The following is a 27332-nucleotide window of genomic DNA, read 5'->3' as shown; positions in this document are numbered from 1 at the left end:
AGATTCCCTGCTTGGGGTATGCAAGTATGCCTCTTTTAATTCTAGAGTTACCAACCAGGCATTCTTGCCTTGCATAGGCAGTAGCTGTTGTAGAGTCAGCATCTTGAATTTTGGAATGTTAAGAAAGCAAAAAATGAATGAATTTGGAATTGTCCAGAATTTTGTCTTAATTCTAGAGTTACCAACCAGGCATTCTTGCCTTGCATAGGCAGTAGCTGTTGTAGAGTCAGCATCTTGAATTTTGGAATGTCCAGGAAAGTATTTAGAATGGATAAGTCCAGAATTGGACGCCATGATTTGTCTTTTCTGGGTACCACGAAAAGTCTTGAATAAAACCCTTGTCCTTTCTCCTTTTCTGGTACTGGTTGAATAGCCCGCATATCCATGAGGGACATGACTTGTTTCTGGGCCTCTGCCCACTGATTTGGGGGCAGATCTGACCATCCGTTTGAAATTGGCAACGTGTGGAAATGAAATCTGTACCCCTGGGATACTATATTTAAGACCCACTTGTCCTGGGTAATTAGATGCCAATTTTGAGCATGAAGTGCTAGTTTTCCCCCCAAAGGGGTTGCCAAAAGATAAGTGCTTGGAGATGGCAGAGGAAAGTCATTGAGACTGTTTACCGTAGGGTGGTGCTTTGCTACCTCCTGATTTGGAGGTGGACGCACCCCATTGTTTTGTCCTGCAAGATCCTTGTGACTGAAACCTGGAGCCTTTGGAGCATCTGGGATTGACCTGACCGGCCCTGTTGGACACTGGAAAGGACCAATTCTTAGTAGGCTAGTGTCTACTGAACCTGGGTGGCTGCGCTTGCAAGAAATCTTTTACAGTTTGCATAGATTTAGCTTTGTCTTCCATCTTTTTTAAAACCTCTTCTGCCTTATTACCAAACAGACTGTCCAACTGTAAAGGAGCATCCAACAATTTAGCTTTAACATGATCAGGCAGAATTTGCTCCTTGAGCCATGCATGCCTTCTTATCACAGATCCAGTTACGGTGGCCCTGCAAGAGGCCTCCAAAAAATCAAAACCACATTGCAAAGCATGCTTTCCAGTTTGTTCAGCTCAATGCAATAAATCCTGTAACTCTTTATTTTCCACACAATCAGAAATCAACATAATTTTCTGTTTCAGTAAGCCCATAACATTGCTGTTGATATTTAAGCATATGAAACTGGCAGTTTAAAGCCCTGATTGCCAAGGTTGCAGACGTATAAACCTTCTTACCCCATCTCTTCCAGCGCCCTGGAGTCTCTATCTGAAGGGGTAGGATTTTTGGCTGTAGAAGCCTCAAAACCTTTGGGACCCTGAGAAATAGTTTCAGGGTCAGCAGCAGGATTTTTGAAAAGAAATTTGTGGGAGTCAGGAACACTGTAATATATATCTGGCTTACTAGGAGCCGGAGGCAGGGAATCAGGGGCCATGCTGGATTCTGAAAAAACATCATCAACAATGTCTAAAACAGGAGGTACAGCCAAAGGCCTATGCTGAGGAAGAAGAAAATCCCTAAACCTCTTTTTGGATTCTGAAAAGTCCTGACGCTCCCAATGAAAATGTTCCCTTAAAGTACGCAAAGTCTCTCCAAAAGAGAAATCCTCAGGAGGAGAAGCAAAAAGGATGGATTCCTCTGCATCAGAGTCCTCATAAGGTGGAATAGAAAATTTCTGATCAGAAGAAATGGAAACCTGATCTGAAGATTTATAATCAGTGCCTTGCCTAGGCCTCTTAGCAGGGGATGGTTGGGAACCCCTGATCAAGGTAATTAAATCCACAGCCATTTTGATCATTTCTTTTTAGGCATAGGGGCCTGAGCACGTGGCTCATGCGTCGGTTTTTTAGACATAGAAGTAGGTTTTGGCCTTGTTTTTGATAATGGAGTTGGTTTAATAAACAAATGTTGAGGCCTGAAAACACCCTCAGAAGCCGGTGCCTGCTCAGCGGCTCCTGACATACCCAAGGGAGAGACATCCGCGGGTTCAATACTTGCAGAATCTCGTGGCATACCGGACTCCGTATGGGTCTCAGTAGAGGCCTGCGATTCAAAAGTAGCGGGCATCAGGGGTTGCGAAAGCACCTCACTGAGTACCGGCGAACCGGTGGCTGGCTTAGGAGAAGCTTCATTGTCGGTTTTGGACCTCGACGGTCTGTCTTTTTCCTTGCGTTTTTTGTGAATTCAGGTAGTCGGATTGCTAACCGACATTTCAGGATAGTTAAATCTAGAAACAAAGTATTTAGAAGCAAAAATATACCGACGCTTAACAGTGCATTGGTTAAATTTAGCACAAAACCGACAGCAAGGCACGTTGTGATCAGGGCCTAGGCAAGAAATACAGTACAAATGAAAATCCTTATGAAGTATTTGCTTCCCACAAGTAATACAATTACTAACTTTTACTGACATCGGTAAGGAGCAAGAAAAAGTTTCCCCAATGGGGTACTTAGCTTTAGTTTGAAGACTTCAGTTCTGAAACTCGAAAATGAAAATTTCAGGAGTCGGCCGACCGGCACTTGTGAACTGCTTCTGCTTCAGGCACCGCATGGCAAGAAAGATGGATTAAAATGGCGTCGGCTGCATGTTTTATACCCCTGACGACCTGACGTCATGGAAGAAGAGAGAGCAACCGACACAGGACCCAAGACTTTGTTATTCAAGCCGACTGAGGGCAACCTGCCAGCAGATTACCCGAACGTAATGACTGCAACAGTGAAACACAAAGAACATCTGCTTGAGCAGTGGGTGAGAGAAGAGGAGAAACTCTGTGCTATAATGAGCTGAAATGGCTGAGGCATGAATTTTGATGGAGGAAAAGGACACGCCCTTATGAAACATCTCAGTCAAATATTGTAGTATCTGAGGTAAACTGGGCACTGCTGCATTCATTCCTTGAGACTGATTCCAGGCACAAAATCTTTTCCATTTTGCAGCATAAGATTTTCTAGTACTAGGCCTCCTTGCCTCTAAAATTATATCTATCACTGACTTACTGAGGGATGGTAAAGGAGAGATTAGGTAATTAGCCAGGCTGCTAGGTTCAGGGTTTGCAGCTGAGGGTGCAGAATCTGGTTCTCCTGCTGAGACAACAGGGAAGGAGTCTGAGGCAGGTGCCATGGAGCCAAGCGTGACACACTGCGCAAGAGTGGGTACCAGTGTTGGCGAGGCCAGTCTGGTGCAATTAAAATCATTCCTGGCTTGTCCTGTTTGATCTTTAGTAGTACCTTGGGGAGCAGAGGTAGAGGAGGAAAGGCATAAACTAATAGGTTTTTCCAGCTGAAGGATAGGGCATCCACTTTCCAAGCTAGCTTGTGGGGAATCCTTGTACAACATTTGTCCAGCTGATGGTTCTGGGGGGAGGCAAACAGGTCTATATCTGGGCTCCCCCATTTGCTTGTCAACATGTTGAAAATCCTTGGTTCCAGTTTCCACTCATATGGGTCCATGATGTTTCTGCTTAGTCCGTCTGCCAGTGTATTTAGTTTTCCTGGCAGGAACTGAGCTTGTAGATTCACTTGGTAGCTCAAGGCTGTGTTCCACAATGCCATGGCTAGTCTGCAGAGGGGGTAAGAATGTATACCCCCCTGCTTGTTTATGTACCACATGACAGTCATGTTGTCCGTCTTTATTATTAGTTGTCCTGGAAGAATGTTGTCCTTGAAGGCTGTCAGAGCATTCTGTACAGCTAACATTTCCTTTTGGTTTATGTGTAGGTGCATTTGACTTGGGTTCCATTTGCCCTGAATGCACTTCCCTGCCAGGTGAGCCCCAAATGCATAGTCTGATGCATCTGTTGTTAAGATTTGGGCGGCAGGGGGTAATGCGAATGGTACTCCCCTGTTTTGGTGGCAGGCCTCTGCTCACCAACGGAGGTAAGCGTAGGTAAGGTATGATAGGAATCCTTGCTTCTAGATCCTGTGAATGTTGACACCATAGGCCTTTGAGATACCATTGTAGTTTCCTCATATGCAGGCTTGCATATGGAATTTGAAGAATGCAGGAGGCCATGAACCCCAAGGCTTGCAGTATTTGCCTTGCAGACAGCTGGGTTTTTGTGGCCACGTGTTTAAAGTAGGTTGTCAAATGAACCAGTTTCTCTGGCGTGAGGAAAGCCATCTGGGAAGTTGTATTCAAGCTTGCTCCCAGGAATATAATTTGTTGACAGGGTACCAGGTGGGATTTCTTTTTGTTTATGGTGAACCCCAGACAAGTCAGTACCCTTTGAACAAAGGCCAGATGATTCAAAAGAATGTCCCAGCTTTCTGTCTTAATTAGGCAATTTTCCTGGTATGGGTATATTTAAATATTTCATTGCCTGCAAAATGCAATGACAGGAGCTAGGCACTTTGTGAATACCCTGGGCACAGTAGATAAGCCAAAGAGCAGTGCAGAGAACTGATGGTGCATGTAGCCTGCTTTGAAGTGAAGGTATCTTCTGCAAGACTCCCTGATAGGGATGTTCAGGTATGCTTCTTTTAAGTCTAGTGTTGTCAACCATGCATGTTTTCCTAGCATAGGAAGCAGCTGGTGAAGAGTCAGCATTTTGAATTTTGGAATCACCAGAAAGGTGTTTAGAGTAGAAAAGTCCAGGATAGGATGCCATGTATTGCCTTTTCTGGGTACCAGGAAAAGTCTCGAATAGAAACCTTGTCCCTTTTCCTCTTCTGGTACCAACTGAATAGCCCTCATGTTCAAGAGAGAGAGTACTTGATTTTGCGCCTCTGCCCATTGATTTGGGGGTAGGATCTGGCCACCCGCTTGGTGTTGGTAACGTGTGGAAGTGAAATCTGTATCCTTGGGACACTATATTTAAAACCCATTTGTCTTGGGTAATGAGTTCCCAATTTATGGCCAGCAGACTAATCTTTCCGCCTAAAGAAGCATTCAGTTGGGAAGTGCTTGGAGGTTTTAAAAGCAAGTCATTGAGACAGTTTTCCATAGGGGGGAGTCTTACTACTCCCAGATTTGGTTGCAGAAACCCCCTACTGCTTAGTCTTGTGTGTCCCTTGGGACTGAAACCTGGGGTTTCTGCTGTGTCTGGGCTTGGCTTGAGAAGACCTGGAAGGGGCTGGAAAGGACCAATTTTTAGAGGGCCAGTGCCTACTAAATCTAGGAGGCTGAACTTGTAAGAAATCTTTAACAGTTTGCATAGATTTAGCTTTATCTTCCATCTTTTTAAGAACTTCCTCAGCCTTGTTGCCAAACAGGCGGTCCTGATTTAAGGGAGCATCCAACAATTTGGCTTTAACATGTTCAGGCAAAGATTGCTCCTTAAGCCAAGCATGCCTTCTGAGCACAGACCCAGTAAGAGCAGCCCTGCAAGAGGCCTCTAATGAATCAAATCCACATTGCAAAGTATGTTTTCTAACCTGTTCAGCAGAATGCATTAAATCCTGTAATTCTTTATTTTCAGCACGGTCAGGAATCAACATCATTTTCTGTTTAAGCAATCCAATAACATGTATGTTGATACTTTAACATATGAAACTGCCAGTTTAAAGCCCTAATGGCCAAGGTTGCAGAAGTGTAAACTTTCTTACCCCATCTACCCAGCGCCCCAGAGTCTCTATCAGAGGGGGTAAGATTTTTAGCAGTAAAAGCCTTAATGCCCTTGGGTCCCTGTGAAATAGTCTCTGGATCCGCAATAGGATTTTTAAAAAGAAACTTGTGTGAATCAGAACCCTGTAATATCAGTCAGGTTTTCTGGGAGCAGGAGGCAAAGAATCAGGGGTCAAACTAGATTCTGAAAAGGTATCCTCAACAATGTCTAGTACAGGAGATCTAGTTAAAGGCCTATACTGAAGCAGGAGTAAGAAATCCCCAAGCCTCTTTTTTGAATCAGAAAAATCCTGGCTTTCCCAGAGGAAATGCTCCCTTAAGAGTATGTAAGGCCTCACCAAAAAAAAAATCCTCTGGAGGGGAAGCAGAAGGAATAGAGTCCTCTGCATCAGAATCCTCATAAGCAGATAAGGGCAAATCCAGATCATCAGAAGAATCAGAAAAATCAGAATCCTGGTCAGAAGATTCATAAACAACTTCAGTCCTGGGTCTCTTAGAAGGGGGAGGTTGGCTTCCCCTGATTAGAGTTATAAGATCTTCAGCCATTCTTATCATTTGTTTGTTAGGCATAAAGGCCTGGGCGCTGGTTTCTTAGGCATGGTTCGAGATTTTGGCCTAAATGAAGAAGAAGGCATCAGTTTAATATGCAAGTCCGTAGGCCTGAATACACCCTCAGAAGCTGGTGACTGCACAGCGGCTCCGGACCCATCCAAGGTAGAGACATCCACAGGATCCACAGATGAAGCATCTCGTGGCATACCGGACTCCAAATGGGTCTCAGTAGAGGCCTGCGAGTCAGAAGTAGCGGGTATCAGGGGCTGCAAAACTGGCATAGGAGAAGAGTCGTCGGCAGCTTTCGACCTTGACAGCCTGTCTCTGTCTTTATCTTTGCGTTTTTTCAGAATCACGGTAGTCGGATGGCTAACCGACGACATTTCTGGATAATTAAACAGAGAACCAAAATATTTAAAGGCGAAAATATACCAACGACGGATAGTGCGCTGAATAAATAAAGCACAAAACCGACAGCAAGGTACTTCGTGGTCAAGGCCTAGGCAAGGAATACAGTACGAATGAAAATCTTTGTGAGGTATTTGCTTTCCACAAGTAATGCAATTATTAACTTTTACTGACATCGGTAAGGAGCAAGAAAAAGTTTCCCCAATGGGGTAGTTGAAGACTTCGGTTCTGAAACTTAAAAACAAAATTTTCGGCCGAACTGCTTCAGCTTCGGGCACCGCACAGCAAGAAAGACTGGTGTAATGGCGTTGGCTGCATGTTTAATACCCCTGAAGACCTGATGTAATGGAAGAAGGGACAGCAACCGACGCAGGACCTAAGACTTTGTTATTCAGGCTGACTGAGGGCTACTGCAAGCAGATAACCCCAAATGTAATGACTGCAACAGTGAAACACGAAGAACATCATAGAATCCATAGTGGGGAGGGATCTCTAATGGGAGATCTGAGAAGGAAGACAGCTTTTAGAAAAGCCTTAAAAAGCTTCAGGGAGTGCAATGGACCATGATTGAGCCCACATAAAAATTGGAGATACTCTGCCATTAATGATCAATTGGCGATGGAGTCCTGCTTGAATGGACCTGCTAAAAACAATCAAGAACTGACTGAACAGGGGTGGAAAGGAATCTAAACCCTTAGAGGAAGCCAAATAGAAAAGCGCTTCCATTTGGATGCAAAAACCTGTCCTGAAGGTGGTGGCTGTGAAGAGGATAAAATAAGATGTCGTCGTTTAGACAGAATGGGATCTCTGGCCATCACTGGAGTTGGAGAAGTCATGCGGTCAACTCTAGGTATTCTAGACTTAGGTGAAGCTGGCATGAAGGATGAAAAATCAGATCTGGAGAAATGTCTAGTACCCATGGTACATGAAGATGAGCCACAGGAAGGAAAAACAAAATTGTCTGGGCCAGAAGGGGGCTAAGGGAATCACTTTGGTCTTGCAATGTGCTGCTTTCTGAAGGAAATTGATTATCAGAGGTATAAGAGGATAAGGCATAATGGAGGCCCACAGGGCCAGGCATACAGAAAAGCATCCTATTTGTCTGTCCCCCTGAAGAATCAGGATGAAGGTTCTGCATTTGGTGTTGAAGGGAGTTGCAAAAAGATCAAAGCATGGCTGCCTCCAGCAGCAAAAGATTTGTGCAGCCACCACTGGATTGAGAGACAACTCATGAGGACATCAGTATGCTTCTGTTCAAGCCGTCTGCTAGGGATGCATTTCCCCAGGATGTGTGTTGCCACCAGAAAACTTTATAAGGTCATCATCTAAAGCCACCCTCCTCATGGCATCTCTATATAACAGGTAAGAATGGGCCCCTCAACCACCATTTGTTCAAGAACCTGACTACAGACGTGTTGCTGGACTGACCATAACAACCTTGGGGAGGAAGCTCTGAAAAGCCTGCAATGCAAGGAAAACTGCCCTTATCTCCAAGCCACTGATGTATATATGAGCTTCTGACTCACAGATCAGTGCCACAGACAAGAAAGCAAAACTATAAAACTGCAACATTTACAAGAAAGTACATTTCGTTACTAAAACTTGTTTTGTACATTCAGGCTCATGTGCATAAACAGGATAGCATCTGTACCTGAACAATGTGCAAGTGTTGTCCAGACATATGCTGAAGACGCCATCTTCTCGAACACTTTTCTTGTGTACTGTACCTCCAAATATCTTGTTTATCATCTGCAGGAAAAATGAAAACTCACATCAGGGGACAAAACTAAAATGTCACATCTGAAAAAAGCACAAGTTACTATGTAATCTTGTGGTAGCATTGCCCTACAGAGGTTCTCCTAGTCTAAAAAATTTAAATGGCTCTCAGTATACTCCCATGTCATAATTCTACACGTTAAAATAATAAAATAAAAAAATGGAGCATTGGGTTACAGCTAAACAAAATGTACAAGGTTTCATGCACAGCACTTCAGACATCTTGCAGAATGCTGTGCTGAAGAATGCCGGAATGCAGTGTTAAATTAATGGTAACCCAGTGCCTCAGTTTCAATGCCCCCAGTCTCCTGCCCTTAGCAGTTGGCTTATCAGCTACAAATTACATATGCCAAATACCATTCATACAAGTAAATAAAACAACACAACTTGACAGTAAAGAATTTTTCCAGAGAACAAATTTTTAAGAAATGTGAACAGCTTTCCCTGTGTGACTGAAACGACAGAGCAAAGCTGCTGTTTATTTTTCTGTTAAGGGTTTAAGGCTAACCAAGTTTGCAAATGACTGTAAACTTCATATCATCATAAACTCCCCAGAGGTAGTACAGTTGTTCAAGAACTTACCATAACAGTAGATGTCGTACAGATCACTGCTGCGGTATTCCAAACATATGGGCTGTCACCACTGACGTTTGGCTGGGGTACCAAAACTTTACCTTCCTGATGTTGTAACATCCAAAGCATGGCAGCTCATAAACATAGCAGTGCACAGACAGATTTATGGGCATGTACCTCAGACTATCTCCAAACCGGCAGCCTGAAAACTACTGACAAAGGAAGACCGGTCAGTAGGAGAGGTGTAGTTCAAATAGGTAAGTAAACCCCCCCATTTCCATGCAGCAGAATAGAAAATAAAGCAGATGGGGAGAAGAAAAAGAAGGCTGAAGTAAACCAGAGAAGAGGGGAAGGAGAGTGGGACTCTGGAGATAACTGCTAGCTGTACTCCAATAGTAGAGTAGCTGGCTCCACCATGAAAGTGATATGGCAGAATGCACACAATAGCTGGAAGAGGGGCTGAAATAAAGGATCAAGATTTTTGCTTGAAGCCAGATAAAAAATCTTTTCCACTTGCTTTTATGGATCTTTCTGGTGAAAGGTCTTTGCAAACAGGTCAAAATGTGGACTACTTGGAAAGAAAGCCTGAACTATCTTGCCATCATTGGAATTGGAGAAACTATGCAGTGAGTTTCAGTGCACAGACATATTTGGTAAGATGAGCCAGAGAGATGAGAAAAAATATATGGGGGTGACCCCAGCACCCACGGAAGTTGAACTAGCTGGGACCAGAGGAAGGGAAACTAATCTACTGGGGCCAAAAGAGAGCAATCTGGATCACTGTGGTCCTTCTCAACAATGCTTTCTGAAAAATATTTGGTAAGAAAAGGGTAGGAGAAGGTGTACAGGAGACTGGGGAGCCAACTGTGGATCACAGCATCCCTCAGTGACTTCCCTTCCTGGGGGATAAGGGCAGAGTACCTGCTGCACTTGGTGTTGTAGGGGGAAGTAAAAAGTTTGCAGCAAAGTTGGCTCCAACATGTGAAAATCTGATCTGCCACTGTTGGATAGAGGGACCACTCAGAACACTGGACTTCCCTGGAATGTACATCACTATCAGAAAACGATGAAAAAACATACTCTCGTAGCCTCCTGACACAAGTGGCAGGATCATATTCATTCCAGTTTGTTGATGTACCAGACAACTGGCATTATCTGTCCAGACTGACATAAGAAAAATATGGGTAATAAACAAACACACTAAAGGCCAAACTACTAGCTATTCCTAACAGCTACAACTCTAAGACACCAATAGGCAACACAAGAAGGGGATACATATCTACACAAACACTTTATATACATTTTTTAAAAGGGAAGGACTAAAGCACCGGAAAGAAGACTTCTAGTAAGAGAAAGTGAGAAATCACCACAAAAATTTCTACTTATCTATCTAACAAGCCTGAGCAAAGGGGATCAAGCCCATAACAATTTAGTGGCAAATGATATCTGAAGTTCTCTCTCTCACTGCAGGGGGTTATGGTTAAGGGTAGGAGCCTCAGCACTGTATCCAAAGTCTGACAATGATCAACGTTGGATCAAATTAACCATCCATTGAGGAACAGAAGGAAGAAATATCAGATCACATGCTCAATGCTACTTATAGTCTAATTTAAGCCTATGTGGATGCAGCAATTAAAATGGTACTGAAAGAAACTGGATTCCTTTTTTCATTCATTCTCAAGAGGTGATTATTATTAGCAAAGAAAGTGACAAGAAACCTTAATAAAAAGGTTTCAAAGGGGAGGTGCCAAATCCCTTCTGAAAATATGCTGTCACTTACTCATTTTGTTTACATCTTCTGATTTAGCATTTGCCAATTCAGCATTGATACTGCAGCATTTCTAAATATGCTTGTTTTCTGCATGCCTGACTGCTTCCAAGATGCACTTCTTGACAAGTAACTAGTACTTCTAAGAAACTATCACGGCCAGTATAGCCTATAACTTATTATTAGATCTAGGTGGCTATAAAGCGCTAGCCAGAAAAACCAGCAGCTTTACTTCCTCCCCACTCTGTAACCAATCTAATCTACTTTTTCCATCATTTAAACACTTGGAACCACTACTCCTTTTCTTGCATTAGGAACCTAAACTCCCTCCATTTTTACCCTGCTTACAATAAATTAATTTGGGCCACCAGGTGGCAGACTTGTCCCTTCCAGGCCTTGAAGCCTTCTCCTGACCTGTACTACACCTTTGCTATATCCTGCTTATCCACAGACTTGCTATTAAACTGTAGCCCATAACATCTATTTATTTTTATGGTTAGCTCTCACACACCCTCCAAATAGCTCTATTATCTACTCTTTTAACTTTATTCCAGTATTTAGGGTTACCTACCTACTGTAATCCCTGCTTCAACTGATTGTTCTTTTCAGCTCCTTACCTCTCTTGTCTCTACCCGGGCTCACTCTGCTCCCCTACCCTACCCTCATTTCACACCCACCCCTACTACTACTCAGCTTATACATCCTCACCACACCCTCTTCCTCACCAATCCAATCACAATAGTCATCTTGTTAACATTATACATACACCTCTCTCTAATCACCCCTAGTATTACTCCTCCCCTTTAAAGAACATCAGTAAGCTTATAAGTCACTATGGAACATGACCTTTCTAAATCCAACTAAAGCTCCTAATCATTGTCTTTCTCCTACTTTCTCTAACAGCAGCCTGCCTACTAACCTCATATAAACAGCCAAAATATTTACAGCTAAATTTCCCTTGTGCACAAACAAGTACTACCTCTAATTAACTACCAGAACACATAAATATAACATCTTTACCTAACTATTTACCTGCTAAATATCACAGACTGAACCATATCAAATACAACTATCTAAACCCTAAAAAACCTCTTCACCATTACTTTAACTTCCACAATCCCTTAAACAAACTATTACACCTTTCCTTACTAGATGGGAACATTCATCCTAAAAACAAAATAAAACGCTGTGTGAGTACAGTCAGTGACTTTATTGAATCCAAAGCCAATAGTAAGCGCTTTCGTCTCTTCCCTTAGACACTTCTTCAGACTACGGCTTTATAAATACAAAACATACATTTATACTTAAATGGCTCATTAGCCAATTAACATTTTAAAAACACAGTATCATAAAAACGTTTCACTATATTGCATAAATATATCTAAAATTATCTAAAACTAACTAAATTAATGTTTTAGCCCCTTCCTTTTTAAATACATAATAAATTCTTCCCTATTATTTAACCCTGGAGGGAAACAACCATTTAATTTCACTTGCCAACAGTATTCCAACCATCCCAGTTCTTCCTCAACATTTACTATGTCAACATTAGGGTGTAGATCTTCTAAAACCATACATCTAAAATTTATTTTACATTTTTTCTCAACATAATGTTTACTCATAGCATTTTTCATATTTGCATGAGTGATAGCATAATTATGTTCATAAATTCTTCTGTCTAGTTCTCTCTTAGTTCTCCCTACATAAAATGAACTACATTCTAAACAAATGAATAAATAAACTACATTTTTTGCTTTCCACGTAAACCTCCCTGGGACCTGTACTAATGTTTTACCCACTAGCAAGTCATTACTGTCAGTATATAAATATTGACAATAATTACAATTCTAACACTTTACCATCCCTTTTCTTGCCTCAACTTCTTTAACTTTATTCAATTTACCTTGGAAATAATCTTTAAAGTTTTTAGCCCTTTTTTGTACAACTTGGGTTCATTTCCTATTTTCTCAATAATTTCTCTATTTCCTTTCAAAATCCCAAAATTTCTCCTTACAATATTTTTTATTGCATTTGCATCTGTACTATTTTGTACTGCTAGTGCTGTAGTGTAGCTTTTAATTCTATTATTCCCTTCATTATTGGCAGTACTTACTAATTTTTTTCTTTTTCTCACTTCTTCAGTGAATAACCTTTCTACTTCTACTTGCGGGTATCCTCTTATTTCTATTCTTTTGCAAAAGTTAGAAGCTTCAGATTCAAACACCTCATCTTCTTTTGTTAAATTGCTTATCCTTTTAAGTTGTCCCTTTATTATATTAGTCTTAGTTTTTTTGGGATGTAAACTAGAATACTGTAAATACATATTATTTTGAAAATCTTTCTTATATATCTTAGAAATAAGTATATCCTCATCTTTATAGATGGCCAAGTCCAGAAAATTAATTTTATCAATACTATAACTATGAGTAAATTTTATATATGAACAGACATTAATATAATTTACAAACTTTGTTAACTCATTCATAGTACCATCCAATATTAAAAGGACATCATCAATAAATCTTAACTATATTTACATTATATTCACTTTCTAATATATTAGCAGTTTCCCAACCCTGCATAAATACATTAGCATAACCTGGGGCTAAAGCTGCACCCATTGCAACACCATTTGTTTGTACAAATGTTTGATCATAAAAATCTAAATAGTTGTGACTCAAAACTAAATCAATCATTTCCATTAATAATCCAAATGTATTTGGGGAGAACTCCTTAGTTTTAGATATATTTATGCAATATAGTGAAATGTTTTTATGATACTGTGTTTTTAAAATGTTAATTGGCTAATGAGCCATTTAAGTATAAATGTGTGTTTTGTATTTACAAAGCCATAGACAGAAGAAGTCTCTAAGGGAAGAGATGAAAGTGCTTTGGATTCAGTAAAGTTACTGACTCTGTACTGACACAGCATTTTATTTTGTTTTTATACTTTGGAGTTATTTGCCTGCTGCTATTCTGTAGACATTCATCCTAACCCAGGATCAGACCATAAAACTAGCACAGAACCACAAATTCATGTTCCCTCTACCCCAAATATCCCATCTAAATCTCCCAACTCACTCTATATAGCTCACCTCAATATTTGCAGCATAAATAATAAAATTGCCCACCATCATGCTCTCCTGGATGTTCATTCCTTTGATATACTTTGTTTAACAGAAACATGGCTAAAACCCACTACACAAAATGTTGAAATTATTCCATCTGGGTACATCATCTTGAGACAAGACCACAAAGTAAAAAAAGGAGGGGGTGTTGCTATCCTCTATAAAGAAGGGCTACAAATATCTATACTAGATCTTGGTTCCTCATCTGAAAAACAATGCAGAAATCATTAGCACCAAACTTCAACTTAATCCAAGTAAATCCCTAAATATAATATGTATCTACTTGCCCCCTGGTAACATCACCACCACTCTGGAAGGTATTCTTGCTGAACTCTCCACAAAAATTCCCCAAGAGACAATAATTCTTGGAGACTTTAATATAGACTGGAAGGACTGCTCTACTGAATCACCAACCTCCCATATTAACCTTAATGGCTTCTCTCAAACAATTAACTCCCCAACCAGAATTAATAAAACCCAATAACAAAGAATCCATCCTAGACTGGATTCTAATAAATAATCACCAACAACTCTATAATGTAGGGACCTTCCCTGACGATGTAAGTGACCATTCTCTCACTTACATAATTAGGCAAAGGTCGAGCTCACACAACCCAACCATATATAAAACAATAAGAAGCAACAGAAACTTTAACCCCAATATCTTTCAAGCGGAACTAAAAGAATGTGATTGGTCACCTATAAAATACCTCCCACTTGACGAGGCAACAAACTACTTTAACTCAAAATTCTTAACAATCCTTAACCACCATGCACCAAAGCGTTCCATCAAAATTAAATCTAAACATGCCCCATGGCTTACAAAGAAAACCAGGCAGACAATTCAACAGAGAAATAAAGTTTGGGCACTATGGAGAACAACTAAAAACCCTGTAGACCAACAACAATTCAGGCAAAAAAGAAATAAGACTAAGAAAGCTATACTCGAAGATAAAAAACTTTTACTTCCGCCTCCAACAGAACAACCAAAATAATCCACAAAAGTTCTGGGCTAGCATAAACAGACTACTTCTACCAGGCCAGGAAACGACTCAGCCAGTATATCCAAAGAATTTATTTTATAGTACCAACAATTGATGTTCTCCAGCGCCTCGGCATAAGCCTTTTAACAGAGTATAACAAAACCGATTTCTCATTCCTTTATATAGTAAAAACTATTCTAATAAAAACAATTAAAAAACACTTAATTACAGCAGCCATTTCCAATCAAGCTCTCTATTTAACCCCTTAGGGTGTAGAGTGTCAAATTTTAAAATAAACAGTGCTTCTTTCCATTGTAGTTTATTCTTCAAGCACATACCTTTCACACAATGTACTTTTTCCAAAATTGTGCCTGTTAAATTCTTACCATCACTGTTATGATATTTTTTAAAATGAAAGCCTAAAGGGCTTTCTACCTTTTCATTTTTAATATTTCTCAGATGTTCTAAGAACCTGACTCGAAAACTTCTTTTTGATTCACCTATGTAAAATAAATTACATTCACATTTGAGTACATAAACAATACCCTCTGTGTTACAACTAAAATTACCATTCACATTAAATTTCTTTCCATTTATACAGTCAAAAGAATTTACTGTTTGGTTACATATACTACAATGACCACATGCTTTAAAACCATAATCAGAAATGCATTTAGTTAGACTGGCAGCAGAAAAAATAAAATAAGCATGAACTAGCATATCTTTAATACATACAGTCCTCCTGACCTTCTGTTTCATGCATGCATTTTCACATTTTCTTCTCTTCCCTGAACATTACCCTGTTCAGCACTACCCTACATCATGAGAGCTGCATTCCTGAAATAACAAAGTGGGCCCAATTACCAAGACTGCTAAATGTGGTTACCTGCATCATACAACATCTGATCACTAATTTCAAGATAAAAAACCCTCAGTTTAAGGGGCTTGACATTGATTAAGCATCTATCACTAAGTGAACATTCAGAAAGGGTCAAAATGCACACTTCCAACCTTGGGAGCAGTGCAGTAGCTCTGTTAAAGTACTGAACTAGAAAGCAGTGGTCTAGGATCTGAATCCAGTTAATTGAGAACTGCACATTCTGATAGCTTGTGGATGTGGTTCAACTTTCACGTACTTTGTGAATTAGACGCCATAAAAAAGATCTTTAATCAGATTACCCGGTTATCTATTTAAAGAATGGAAAAAGCATGAGGAACTAAGCACTCAAAAGCATCACTAGGGCATTACTTACTGTCTCAAGAAATAAATATACCTATGTTTTGCTACAGCTACCCTGCATATCTTGTAGAAATGCACAAACCTGGAGAATACGTGGACTACATGATGAACGACAAGCTGAGACAAAACTGCTCAATGTGAAGCATCAGCTATCAGTGAGGCTAACCTAGTAGCTTAGTCTATCAATCCACAGCTTTACATATGAATATATGATGCGACACTATTCATATATTCATTTAAAAACATATGGGAAGGAGAATATATTGGCAAACAAGGCTGCACTGGTCCCAGATTGCTTCTCAATACACACTGGATGTATCAACGGAAGGGATGAGAGGTGGGAAATGAAATATGCAGAGTACATCGTGGACATTAGAAACTTAAGAGGTTATGCTGGGGAACAGGCTTAAAAAATGCAAGGTGTAAGAACTTACTCCATATTAGTGTGACTTTCAGGCTGAATCAATTGACAAGGTTGTCGATACAAAATAATGATGAGGAAGAAGTCCCCAAAGAAAGCCCTGAAGAACAAACACAAAGAGGAGAGCTTCCTCAACAGAATGACATAATCACAACAAATACTGGGTTCAAACACCTTGACCGTAATTATAAACAAATAAAAGTGCAAAGTGGTGGTTGTGCAGGACTTCAAAGATGTCTGCACCATACTCTCAATTTCCTACCACAAGGAATCTGGGCAAAGCTTTAAATAATAGGGGGGGGAGGCAAAAACTCAAAAATAGGGACAGATTTTAAATATCTCTCTTATAAACTTAGACTGTTAATAGAATAACAAGTTTTGTGTTGGCTTGCATTGTCTGAAGGATGTGAAGTCTGAAACTAAAATGTACATCATTATTTAGTAACTTCAATCTTCTGTAGTTTGCCAGAAAAACACAAATTTTAAGAGGCGCAGACCAAAACTATGAGGCAAAAGTCTGGACATTCAGCAGAAATTTGGACAATTGAGAGGAGTGGTCTGCTATAAACAGCTTAATTTCATCTCCATTACTGTGAAAACAGAAATTGAGTAAACGGAGCCAATGAAATTCTCAGTTTGATTTAAAATTCAGTTATTGGTTACTAAGCATACTGCCTAGACACCAACAAATAAGAAATTTAGAGAATACGAAAAAAATCAGCCAGAAAAGGTGAATAGAAAACATGACTGGGAAGAATCCTGCAACTGTTCTACAAAAACAAGTTAAAACATTAGCTTTGATACAACAGATGGTTTCCAGTAGAGTGAAAAAACAAAACTCTCTCCTCTAGACGTTCAAATATTAGTTACACTGTCATCCTCATAGTGCCTTTTTTAGGCAATGCCAAGCTGAAAGTACTTCCGACATAGTAAATTCAAAACCTATAAAATGTAAAGGCGTCACTGATCAATGCTAGGAGTCTAACCAAGAAACTCCATTCCCTACAAGCTCTCCTCACCCTACAGGATGTGGGTGTCTGTGCAGTCACTGAGACAAGGTTTAAAGTCACAGACAGCACACCAGCAGTGCAAGGCTATAATGCCTTCCACACATTTGGACCAGCTATACACAAACAGGGACTAAAGGTGGAGTTGTCTGAATTTACATCAAAAATAAATATACGTCAATGCTGGTCAAACAAGACAATGAACCTGAGCTTCTCCATGTTCAAATTGCCATACAGAAAATTCTATACCACCTCCTTGCAAGGTAAAGGCCTCTCAATATGACCCAAGAAACCCATAACATGCATTCAAGCATTCTGGAAACACTCAAAATCCAACCCAACACCATATTCATAGGAGACTTTAATTAATCCACTTTTAAATGGAATCATATTAGACATCAAACTTGCAGGCACACTGATTCTGTAAACACAACTTCCTTGACCAAACTGTCAATACACCGACCAGAAGCACAAATGTACTGGTTATAGCCCTCACTAGAATGGGAGAATGCTGCACACCCCCTAGAGTAATGTCCTCTCTAAAAATAAAACCCAGAACCCCAGCTAATGTTGGAATGCTCAGAAACTACTCTAAGGCTAAAGAACGGCTGTGTAAGAACTTACCATAACCTTAGGATGTCCTTCTGTTCCATGTTGCAGTATTCATAACTGTAGGGAGCTTGCTGCCTGCAGCACCGGACATCTGGCCAGTATACCAAAGTCTTCGGAGCAGGGGTAAGTGTGACATCTGATGTCAGAGCCATAAACTGACATAGGCCATAAAAGTGACATCTGCACGTACCCACTTCAGAATGGACTACTGCACACAGTAGTACCCGTGTTAAGCAGGAGAAGGAAAAATAAAAAGGCTTTTCAGACCCACATGTGCGACCAGACCAGGGGTTGCTTACGAACCATGTGTCTGCTGTTGAGGTTAACTGGAAGGAGGACCATGTCCCCACAGGTAAATAACAGGTGAAAAAGTAAAGAGAGTAAAAAAGAGGGGGTACGAGGAAGGGACTGAATACTGCAACATGGAAGAGAAGGACATCTAAGGATATGGTAAGTTCTTACACAACTGTTCTATGTCCTTCTATTCTCATGTTGCAGTATTTAAAAAGTACAGTTGTGTACACTTACCATAAATGTAGATGTTCGAGTGTATTCACTGTTGCAGTCATCACACTTGGGTTATCTACCTGCAGGTAGCCCTCAGTCAGCCCGAATACAAGAGTCTTGGGATTTCTGCATCGGATGCAGTCATCTCTTCCATGACGTCAGGTTGTCAGGGGTATAAAACATGCAGCAGATGCCATTACACCATTTTCTTCTTGCCCCAAATGTCAGGAGCCCCCAAAATAGGAGGCTATTACATGATGTGGAAAACCTCCAGTAAAAAGTAAATACTCCTGCCATAAAAGATGGCCATAAAGAGGATAGGTAGAAAGGACAGAGAAAGCCAGGGGGCTGGAGGGATGGAAACCAGGACTGCATCAGTGAATACACTCAAACATCTACATTTATGGTAAGTATACACAACTGTACTATGTTCTTTGTGTTTCACTGTTGCAGTCATTGATTCCCAAAGCTGAGGAAGCAGTCAAGAACTGTTAGGGCTGGCTAAGCTCTGGATTTAAAAAATAGGTAAGTGGTAAGTGAAGGTGTGTACAGAACTCCAGGTTACAGCTTCCAGGATGTGGACTTAGCCCTAGTGGAATGTGTTCTGAGGTTTTCCATGGTGCTTGTAGGAAATGGATGCAGTGTGCTATCCATTTGGAAATGGTTTGTTTTGAAATGGCCTTGCCTTCTGAAAGGTTTAGTCCTGTCAAGGTAGAACCTGAGCTGTCTGTGCACCAATGAGTGCAGGATCCTTTCCGGGTTGGCAAATGGATGGACTGGTTTAAAACAATGATGGGTTCCACAGCCATTAGTGCCTGCAACTCAGACACTCTTCTTGTGAAGTAATGCTAGAATTTTAACTCTGCTGAGTGAGACAAGAGAAGTATGAGCTGAATGAATCTTAATGGATGAGAAGGACAGGCGGTAAGGTGGGCACGGTTGTGTGCTTTCCTTGAGACGGACTCCAAGGACATTATCTTTTCCACTTTTCAGCATAGGATTTCCTAGTACTAGGCCTGGCCTCAAGGATGACGTCCAACACCTGTTTTCTGAGGGTTGCTGGTGGTGTATTCAGGCTGCACAGACAGCAGGGAAGGTGGGTGGCACTGCTGTCAGACTGCATAGGAGTGTGCAAAATTTGCTCAATTTGTCACCCACCTCTGGATTAGAAGTTTGAATTGTTCCAGTTTCCATTGCCAGTGTATTTTGTTTGCCTGGCATGTTCCACAGGGCCATTGTTTTCTGTCTTTATCAGGAGCTGTCAGGATCAGGTATTTGTCTGTACAGCTAGTATCTCTTTGACTGATATGCAGGAGAATTTGCCCTAGGCTCCATTTGCCTCCCCAATGCATAGTCTGATCGTCTGTTGTCAGGGGTCCCTTGTTGTGAGGAATCACTGTTTCCAGGTTTTGAGAATGTTGACCCAGGAATATAATTTTTTGACGGCACCAGTTGTGATTTATTTTTAGTGATGGTGTACCCCAGTGAAGTTACGCCAGGTGCTGAAGTAGACTGTCTGCCTGAACTTGAAGATTTCTCTGCCTGCAGTATGTAATGTGGAGCCAGGAACTTTGTGAATACTCTGGGTGCAGTAGATAAGCCAAAGGAGAACTGATAGTGCATAGAGCTATGGGAATGAGCTTCTTTTAAGTTTAGGGTGACTAACCAGGCATCCTTGGCTAGCACAGGAAGAAGCTGTTGCAGTGTAAGCAGTTTGGATTTTGGGACCACCAGAAAGGTGTTGAGAATTGATAGATCCAGGAAAGGGTGCCAAGAGCTCTATTTTCTGGGCACCAGGAACAGTCTGGAGTAGAAACCCTGTCCCCCTTGTTCTACTGGAACATGTTGAATAGTCCTGATATTGAAAAGGGGAAGTACTTGCTTTTGAGCCTCTGCCCACTGGTTTGCAGGAAGGTCTGGCAATCTGCTGGGGTTAGGCATGGCTGGGAAGGATAATTGAAAAGTCATTGTGAACTTTTCCATATAAGGGGCTTACCACTCCCCCCCATTTTGGAGCACTCACTCAATTGTTCTGTGTCTGTGCATGCCTGAGACTGTAGTCTGTGGTCTCTCTGGTTTGGGGTTTGACTGAGAACTGAGAAGGTCTGGGATGGACTGGAAAGGACCAGTTTTTAGAAGGCCAATGCCTACTGAAATCTAAGTAGCTACACCTGTAAGAAATATTGGACAGTTTGCATAGATTTAGCTTTTTCCTCCATTTTTTAAAGAACTGCTTTGGTGCCAAACAAATGGTCCTGATTTAATGGAGTATCTAGTAATTTTGACATGGTTTGGCAACCCAGTAACTGCAGCCCTGCAAGATGCATCTAAGGCATCAAAACGCACTGCAAAAAATGTTTTACTACTAACTTGGTGCAGCATGCATTCACTCTTCTTGTAATTTCTTTTTTTCTGCACAATCTGGAAGTATTTTTTTGCTTAATTCTGGGCCTGAGAAACTCATCAGTTTTAGCTACATCCGCAGGCTTCATAATCGAGGAGGCATCTCGTGGCATACCGGACTCCGAATGGGTCTCAGCAGAGGCCTGCGAATCTGTAGAAGCAGGTATCAGGGGCTGCAAAGGCACCTCACTGAGTACCGGCAGACTGGCGACTAGCTTAACGGAAGCATTGTCGGCAGTTTTGGACCTATGCAGTCTGTCCCTGTCTTTATCCTTACGTTTTTTTTTTGGAAGACTGGTAGTCGGATATGGCTTATCGATGCCATTTCGGAATACGGAAAATGAGAGCGAAAGAATTTAGCAACAAAGATAGCCCACCAACGAATGGTTCGGGTGCTAAACAAAGCGCAAAACTGACAGGAACGTCCTGGTCTGGGCCTAAACAGGTGACGCAGTAAGAATGAAAATCTCTGATAGGTATTTGCTTTCCATAGGCAAGACAACTGTTAACTTTTTCTGACATCGGTTAGAGCAAGAAAAAGGGATCCCCAACAGGGTACTTAGCTTTAGAAGACTTCAGGTTTGAAACTTGAAAAATGAATATTTCAGGTAGCGGCTGACCGGCACTTGTGAACTGCTTCTGCTTCAGGCTCCTCCACGGCAAGAAAGACTGATGTAATGGCATCGGCTGCATATTTTATACCCCTGATGACCTGATGTCATGGAAGAGGCAACAGCATCCGACGCAGAAATCCCAAGACTCTGGTATTCGGGCCGACTGAGGGCTACCCTGGAGGCAGATAACCCAAGTGTGATGACTGCAACAGTGAAACACGAAAAACATCTGTAGGGAGAGTACCAGAGCTTTTAGGTATGAGCCTGGGTGGAAGGACATGGCCCCTGATCAATGAGAACTTGTAGGATAGATCTAGCAAATCCAGTTCTAGCTCTGGAGACCAAAGCTAGTTTATAATGCTTGGCAAAAGTATGAACTGATGCCAAAGTAGCCTCTTCTAGGATAGAGGTGTAGTCTACCACCTTGAAGAAGGCAGCTGAGGAAGCAACTGCTCTGGTGTAAAGGGCTTTAACATTTCCAGATAAAACCTTTCCACAAAAGGGAATAACATGTACAGATGGCCTTAGAGATCCAATGAGATATAGTATGTTTATAGACTGCCTTCCCTAAAGCCTTGGGTGAAAGGAAATGAAGAGCTGGTCAGACTTTCTAATAGGTTTGGATTTATCTAAGTAATAGCCAAGTTGTCTGTGGACATCTAAGGAATGTAGAGTCCTTTCCGAGGAATTTTGTGGTTGAGGGAGGAAAACAGCAAGGTTAATGGCCTGATTCAGTGAAAGCTCATTAACCAGCATAGGCATTAAGAAGGGTTAGTCCTGAGAGAGACCCTGTCCTTATGGAAGATAAGGTACGGAGGGATGCCCATCAGGGCTTGTATTTCTGATACCCTCCTGGCAGATGTGAGGGCCACCAGCAGAACTGTTTTCAAGGTATATAGCTTCAGAGATGCGGAGTGTGCTGGCTCAAATGGTGGTAAAGTAAGTTTTTCAAGGACAAAATTTATGTCCCAAGGTGGAGGTATTGGTTTATGAGGGGGGTCTGATATGGAGGACCCCTTTCTGGAACAACTGGACCTCCAACCTGGATGCCAAAGGAGGAACCAAAGGCAGACAAGCAGAAATGGCAGACAAGTGGATCTTAACTGAAGAATACGTCAGTCCTGAATGAAAGAGCTCACACAACTAAGAAGGGACCATAGGCACAGGAATTAGTAAAGGGTCCAGTTTTTTCTTTTGACACCATTTAGAGAATCTTTTTCCATTTTGACACAATTTCTTCTGGTGCTATGCTTTCTGGCCTCCTGCAGAACATTGAGTATGTCCTCTGAGTATACGTGTCTGAAAGGGATTAGAACTCTATCACCCATAAGGTCAGTCCGAGACTGGTATCTGAGGGTGTACTAGGGATACCCTGTCTTGTGTGAGTAGTTCTAATCGGTGGGGTAACTTGTGATGATTGCCCATGGCTAAAATGTGGAGAAGGGGAAACCAATGCTGTCTTGGCCAAAAGGGGTTCACCAGCAAGGTTTCTGGTTTGTCTCTCTGAATCTTAAGAAGGACCTTCTGAATTAGTGTGAAGGGGGGGCACAGAGATACATCTTCGTCCAAGAAAAAGAGAAGGCGTCCACTTCCAAGCTTGAGGTTTTGGATCCTTTGTGCAAAACAGAGGCAACTGTCTGTTCTGGGAGGAGGCAAACGGATCTGCTTGTGGAATGCCCCACTTGTGAATGAGATCCAGAACACCTCTCTGTGAAGCATCTATTCGTGAGAGGGTGCAGAAGCTCTGATGAGAGTGTCTGCCATAGCATTCTCTGCTGAAGGAATATACACTGCTTGCAGGTGGATATGAAGTGTTGATGCTAAGGTCCAAGAGGGCAAGATCTTGTCCCCCCGTTTATGTACCACAAGACAGCCATATTGTATATGATTACTTTCAATGTTTCTGGGAGAAGGGCTAGTTGGAAGGTCTGCAAGGCTAAAGTGCTCTCATTTCTTTGATGTTGACATGGTCTCCTTGTCTGAGTGAAGACCATTCTCCCTGCACTTCGCTTTGTTTGTGGTTGTGCAGTAGCACCACTCCCCACCCTACATCCGAGGCATCTGTAGATCTGCTGTAAGGGGATGCCCTGGTTGAATCTGATGGCAGTAATCCACCACTGTAGTTCTTTCTTCAGGAACGTAGGAGAGGGAGAGAGGTATCCAGAGGGTGAATGTTGGCTCCACTGAGTCTTCAGAACTTACTGGATCTTTCTCATATGTAGCCTTGCCAGGGAGCATGGGTATCAGGGATGCCACTTGACCCGAAACTCTTAGGAATTCTCTGTTTGGTAAATAAGGTAGAGTGATAAGATTTTTGAAAGAGAGGGTGAGGTCTGTTATCCTCTGACATGGTATAAAGGCTGCCATCCTGTCTGTTCTGATCCTGCACCCTAAAAAAAATTAGGTCTCGAGTAGGGGTCAGGTGGGATTTTACCTCATTTACAGTGAACCCCAACACTGCCAGGGTATTAGTCACCCTGTGTAGGTGGTGGTTGAGGGTTTGACAGTCCTGGTGAAGTATTAACAAGTCATCTAGGTATGGGTATATTTGAATACCCTGAGTTCTGCAGTGGGCAATCACTGAAGCTAGGCACTTTGTAAACACCCGAGGTGCTGTGGAGAGTCCAAAAGGTAATGCAGAAAACTGAAAATGCAAGGAACCTACTGAAAAGCGTACGAATTTCCTATAGTCTGGGTGTATTTGGAATGTGAAGGTAGGCGTCCTTCAAATCCAGCGCTACCATGAAGTCCCGTTTTGGGATGAGTGGTAAGAGCAGATGTAAAGTGAGCATTTTGAAAGTGTGGACCTTGAGGAAAAGGTTGAGAACACACAAGTCCAGAATTGGTCTCCAAGCACCATCTTTCCTTGGGACCAGAAACATCCTTGAGTAAAAAAAAAGAAGTTATGTCTTACCATAACGTTCCATCTGTGTTGTTCATCTTCTTTCATTCATCACTGATGGGTTCAGTTACAAGCCCTCGGAACAGAGTCAGCTTATTACCAAGCTCGCCAGCCAAAAAACTCTCGAGCTAAGTCTCTACCCAGAATGCCCTTCTCCCTGTTACCTCAGATAGAGTTTGCTAAGAAAGGAAGTAAAGCCGAGGCCACTTCTACACAAGTACCCTAGTGCACTACTCAGACTCAAAGCATCCCCCAGGAGCCTTTGGAGGGGGAAGGAGGGTGGGAAGTAATGAATGAAAGAAGATTAACAACAGAGATGGAACGTTATGATAAGACAAAACTTCTTTATCTGATGTTGTTAATCTTCTTTCCATTCATCACTGATGGGACAGATTCCCAAGCTACCTTGAGGTCCATGGGCTGCCCTTACGGAAGAACATTCCTGAGTACCATTGAGCCAAAGGCAGTTCTTCCCCTGGAGAACAGGTCCAATTTGTAATGACTGATGAAGGTATGAGGCTTAGCTCAAGTAGCTGCTGCACAGATGCCATCCATGGATGGCCTGGAATGGAACGCTATAGAAGTTGCCATAGAGCTAGTGGAGTGGGTTTTAACTTTTGGCATGGATTCATTATGGAGGGAATAAGTGACACATACGCAGTCCCTTAGCCATTTTGATAATGTAACCTTGGAAACAGCCTCTCCCATTTTGGGTCCCGAGAAGGAGATGAAAAGCTGTTCAGATTTATGGATCGGTTTGGTCCTGTCTAGGCAAAACCTTAATTGTCTATGTACGTAGAAGATGTGAAGGCAATACTCTCCTCTATTGGCAAAATTCGGAAAGAACACAGGTAGATCAATGGACTGGTTAATAGAGAATTCAGAAACCACTTTGGGAAGAAATGATGGGTTCATTCAAAGTGACACTCTGCCTTTGTGAAAGGCCGGGTAGGGCTTCTTGATACACAATGCCTGCAGTTCCGAGACTCTACTGGCAGAGGTAATGGCTACGAGTAACAAAGATTTCCAAGACAAAAACTTTAGGTCACACTTATCAGCAGGAGTCAAAGACTGGAGGACTAAAGTGAGGTTCAATGGTACTACGGGCTGTCTAAGAGGAGGCCCGAGATGGGAGGTCCCTTTGAGGAAAGCCTTTCAAAGGCATAACGAAATAAGAGGGGTACCATCTATACCATTGTGGAAGTTGGAAATTGCCAATAGATGTACACGAACTGTAGAGGCAAAAGCCCCGTTATAAAAAAAAACAGCCAAATATTGAAGTACTGCAGCGACTGGAGCTGAATATGGGTCTAGCATGCTATCCTTGGACCAAATGGAAAACCTTTTCCATTTATCCTGATATAGTCTTCTGGTGGATGGTTTGTGAGAGGCCAGAATGATGTCTCGAACAGGTGAGTAGAGGTTAGCCTGCCTGGCAACTAGCGGAAGTGGAGAAACCAAGCTGTCAGCTTGAGAGTGGACAGGTTCGGGTGACTCAGCCCTTGGGGGTGAGTGATCAGATCTGGTAGAGGGTCCAGAATCCATGGCGAGAATACTAGGTGAGGCCGAAAAAAGGGGAACCAAACTTGTCAAGGCCAGAATGGGGCTACGAGGATCAACTTGCATCTTAACCGAAGAGCATTCTTTAGAAATTATGGTATCAGAGGAATGGGAGGATAGACGTTCCATGGGCCAATTGTGGATCACAGCATCTCTCGGTGACTCATCCTGCAGGGGAAATAAGGCAAAGTAGCTGCTGCACTTGGTGTTTGATGGGGAGGAGAAAAGATCGCAGCAAGGCTGGCCTCAATGGCTGAAGATTACAGATGCCACCTAGGGGTTAAGGGACCACTCGTGGGGCATGAGGATGCATCTGCTCAGTTTGTCTGCGATCACTTTGGAGCTCCCCAGGATATGCGTTACTATCAGAAAGTGGTTAGAAGCTATCGCCCACTGCCACATTCTCATGGCTTCTCGACAAAGAGGTTAGGATTTGGTTACTCCTTGCTTGTTGATGTACCAGACCACTGAAATATTGTCTGATTGGACTGTAATTGTCCCGGAGGGGAGAGCCACATGGAATGCCTGCAACGCTAACAGCACGGCCCTCAGTTCTAGGACACTGATATGCAGGTAGGCCTCCGAGGTGGACCGTGTGCCCTGGACAGTCTTTTCCTGAAAATGCCCCCCCCCACTCGACCAGGGAAGCATCTGTGGTCACAATGGCTGTGGGCTGGGAGGGTTGAAAAGGTCGGCTCCAAAGATCTTCATCTGGCCTCATACACCAAAGCAGGTTCTGCTTGCAAGAGTTGGTTATTCAAATCTTGCAATCCAGGGGATGACAGTTTGGGAACCATTGACACAGAAGGAGCCATTGCAGAATTCGCATATGTGGCTTTGCTAGAGGCACTATTGGAATAGACGCAGCCATAGAACCCAGACCTTGGAAAACTTGTCTTGCAGGGGCTAATGTTTGAGAAAGAATCACTCGGATTTAAAACCTCAATCGGTGGAGTCTGTGAAGAGGGAGTGATACCAGACAGGACTGAGTATTGATCACTGCTCCAATGAACTCTGTTGTGTAGGGATAAGATTTGATTTCTTCCAATGTATTGTTATTCCCAACAATTTTGCCAGAGAGAGAGAGTATGTTGTACAGCAGTTACCAGAAGATGCTTGGTGGGGGTGGTAAGGAGCCAGTCATCTAGATATGGAAACACCCAGAATCTTTTTAGTCTCAAGTGAGCTGTTACCACTGCCATGCATTTCTTGGAACACTCTGGGGGCAGCAGAGAGACCAAACAGCAGGGCATGGAATTTGTAATGACTGGCTCCTAGCTGGAAGCGAATCAGACTCCTGGAGCGTTTGTCCATCTTGATGTGG

The 27332-nt window shown here is 42.1% G+C and overlaps 1 protein-coding gene across 1 annotated transcript in view; it reads right to left on the bottom strand.

Annotated features, from left to right (window-relative positions):
• Positions 1–27332, bottom strand: part of GMPS (guanine monophosphate synthase) — a 1355954-nt gene that overhangs the window by 796135 nt on the left and 532487 nt on the right. Inside the window, exon 4 of the mRNA XM_044070497.1 lies at positions 8166–8263. Within this exon, the coding sequence (XP_043926432.1) occupies positions 8166–8263 (98 nt within the window). The remainder of the gene's footprint in view (positions 1–8165; positions 8264–27332) is intronic.

This window comes from Protopterus annectens, chromosome 4.part1 (assembly GCF_019279795.1).
Source record: "Protopterus annectens isolate FY-2018-M chromosome 4.part1, PAN1.0, whole genome shotgun sequence".
Classification (NCBI taxonomy): domain Eukaryota; kingdom Metazoa; phylum Chordata; order Ceratodontiformes; family Protopteridae; genus Protopterus; species Protopterus annectens.
This window is presented reverse-complemented; position numbering and strand designations above follow the sequence as displayed.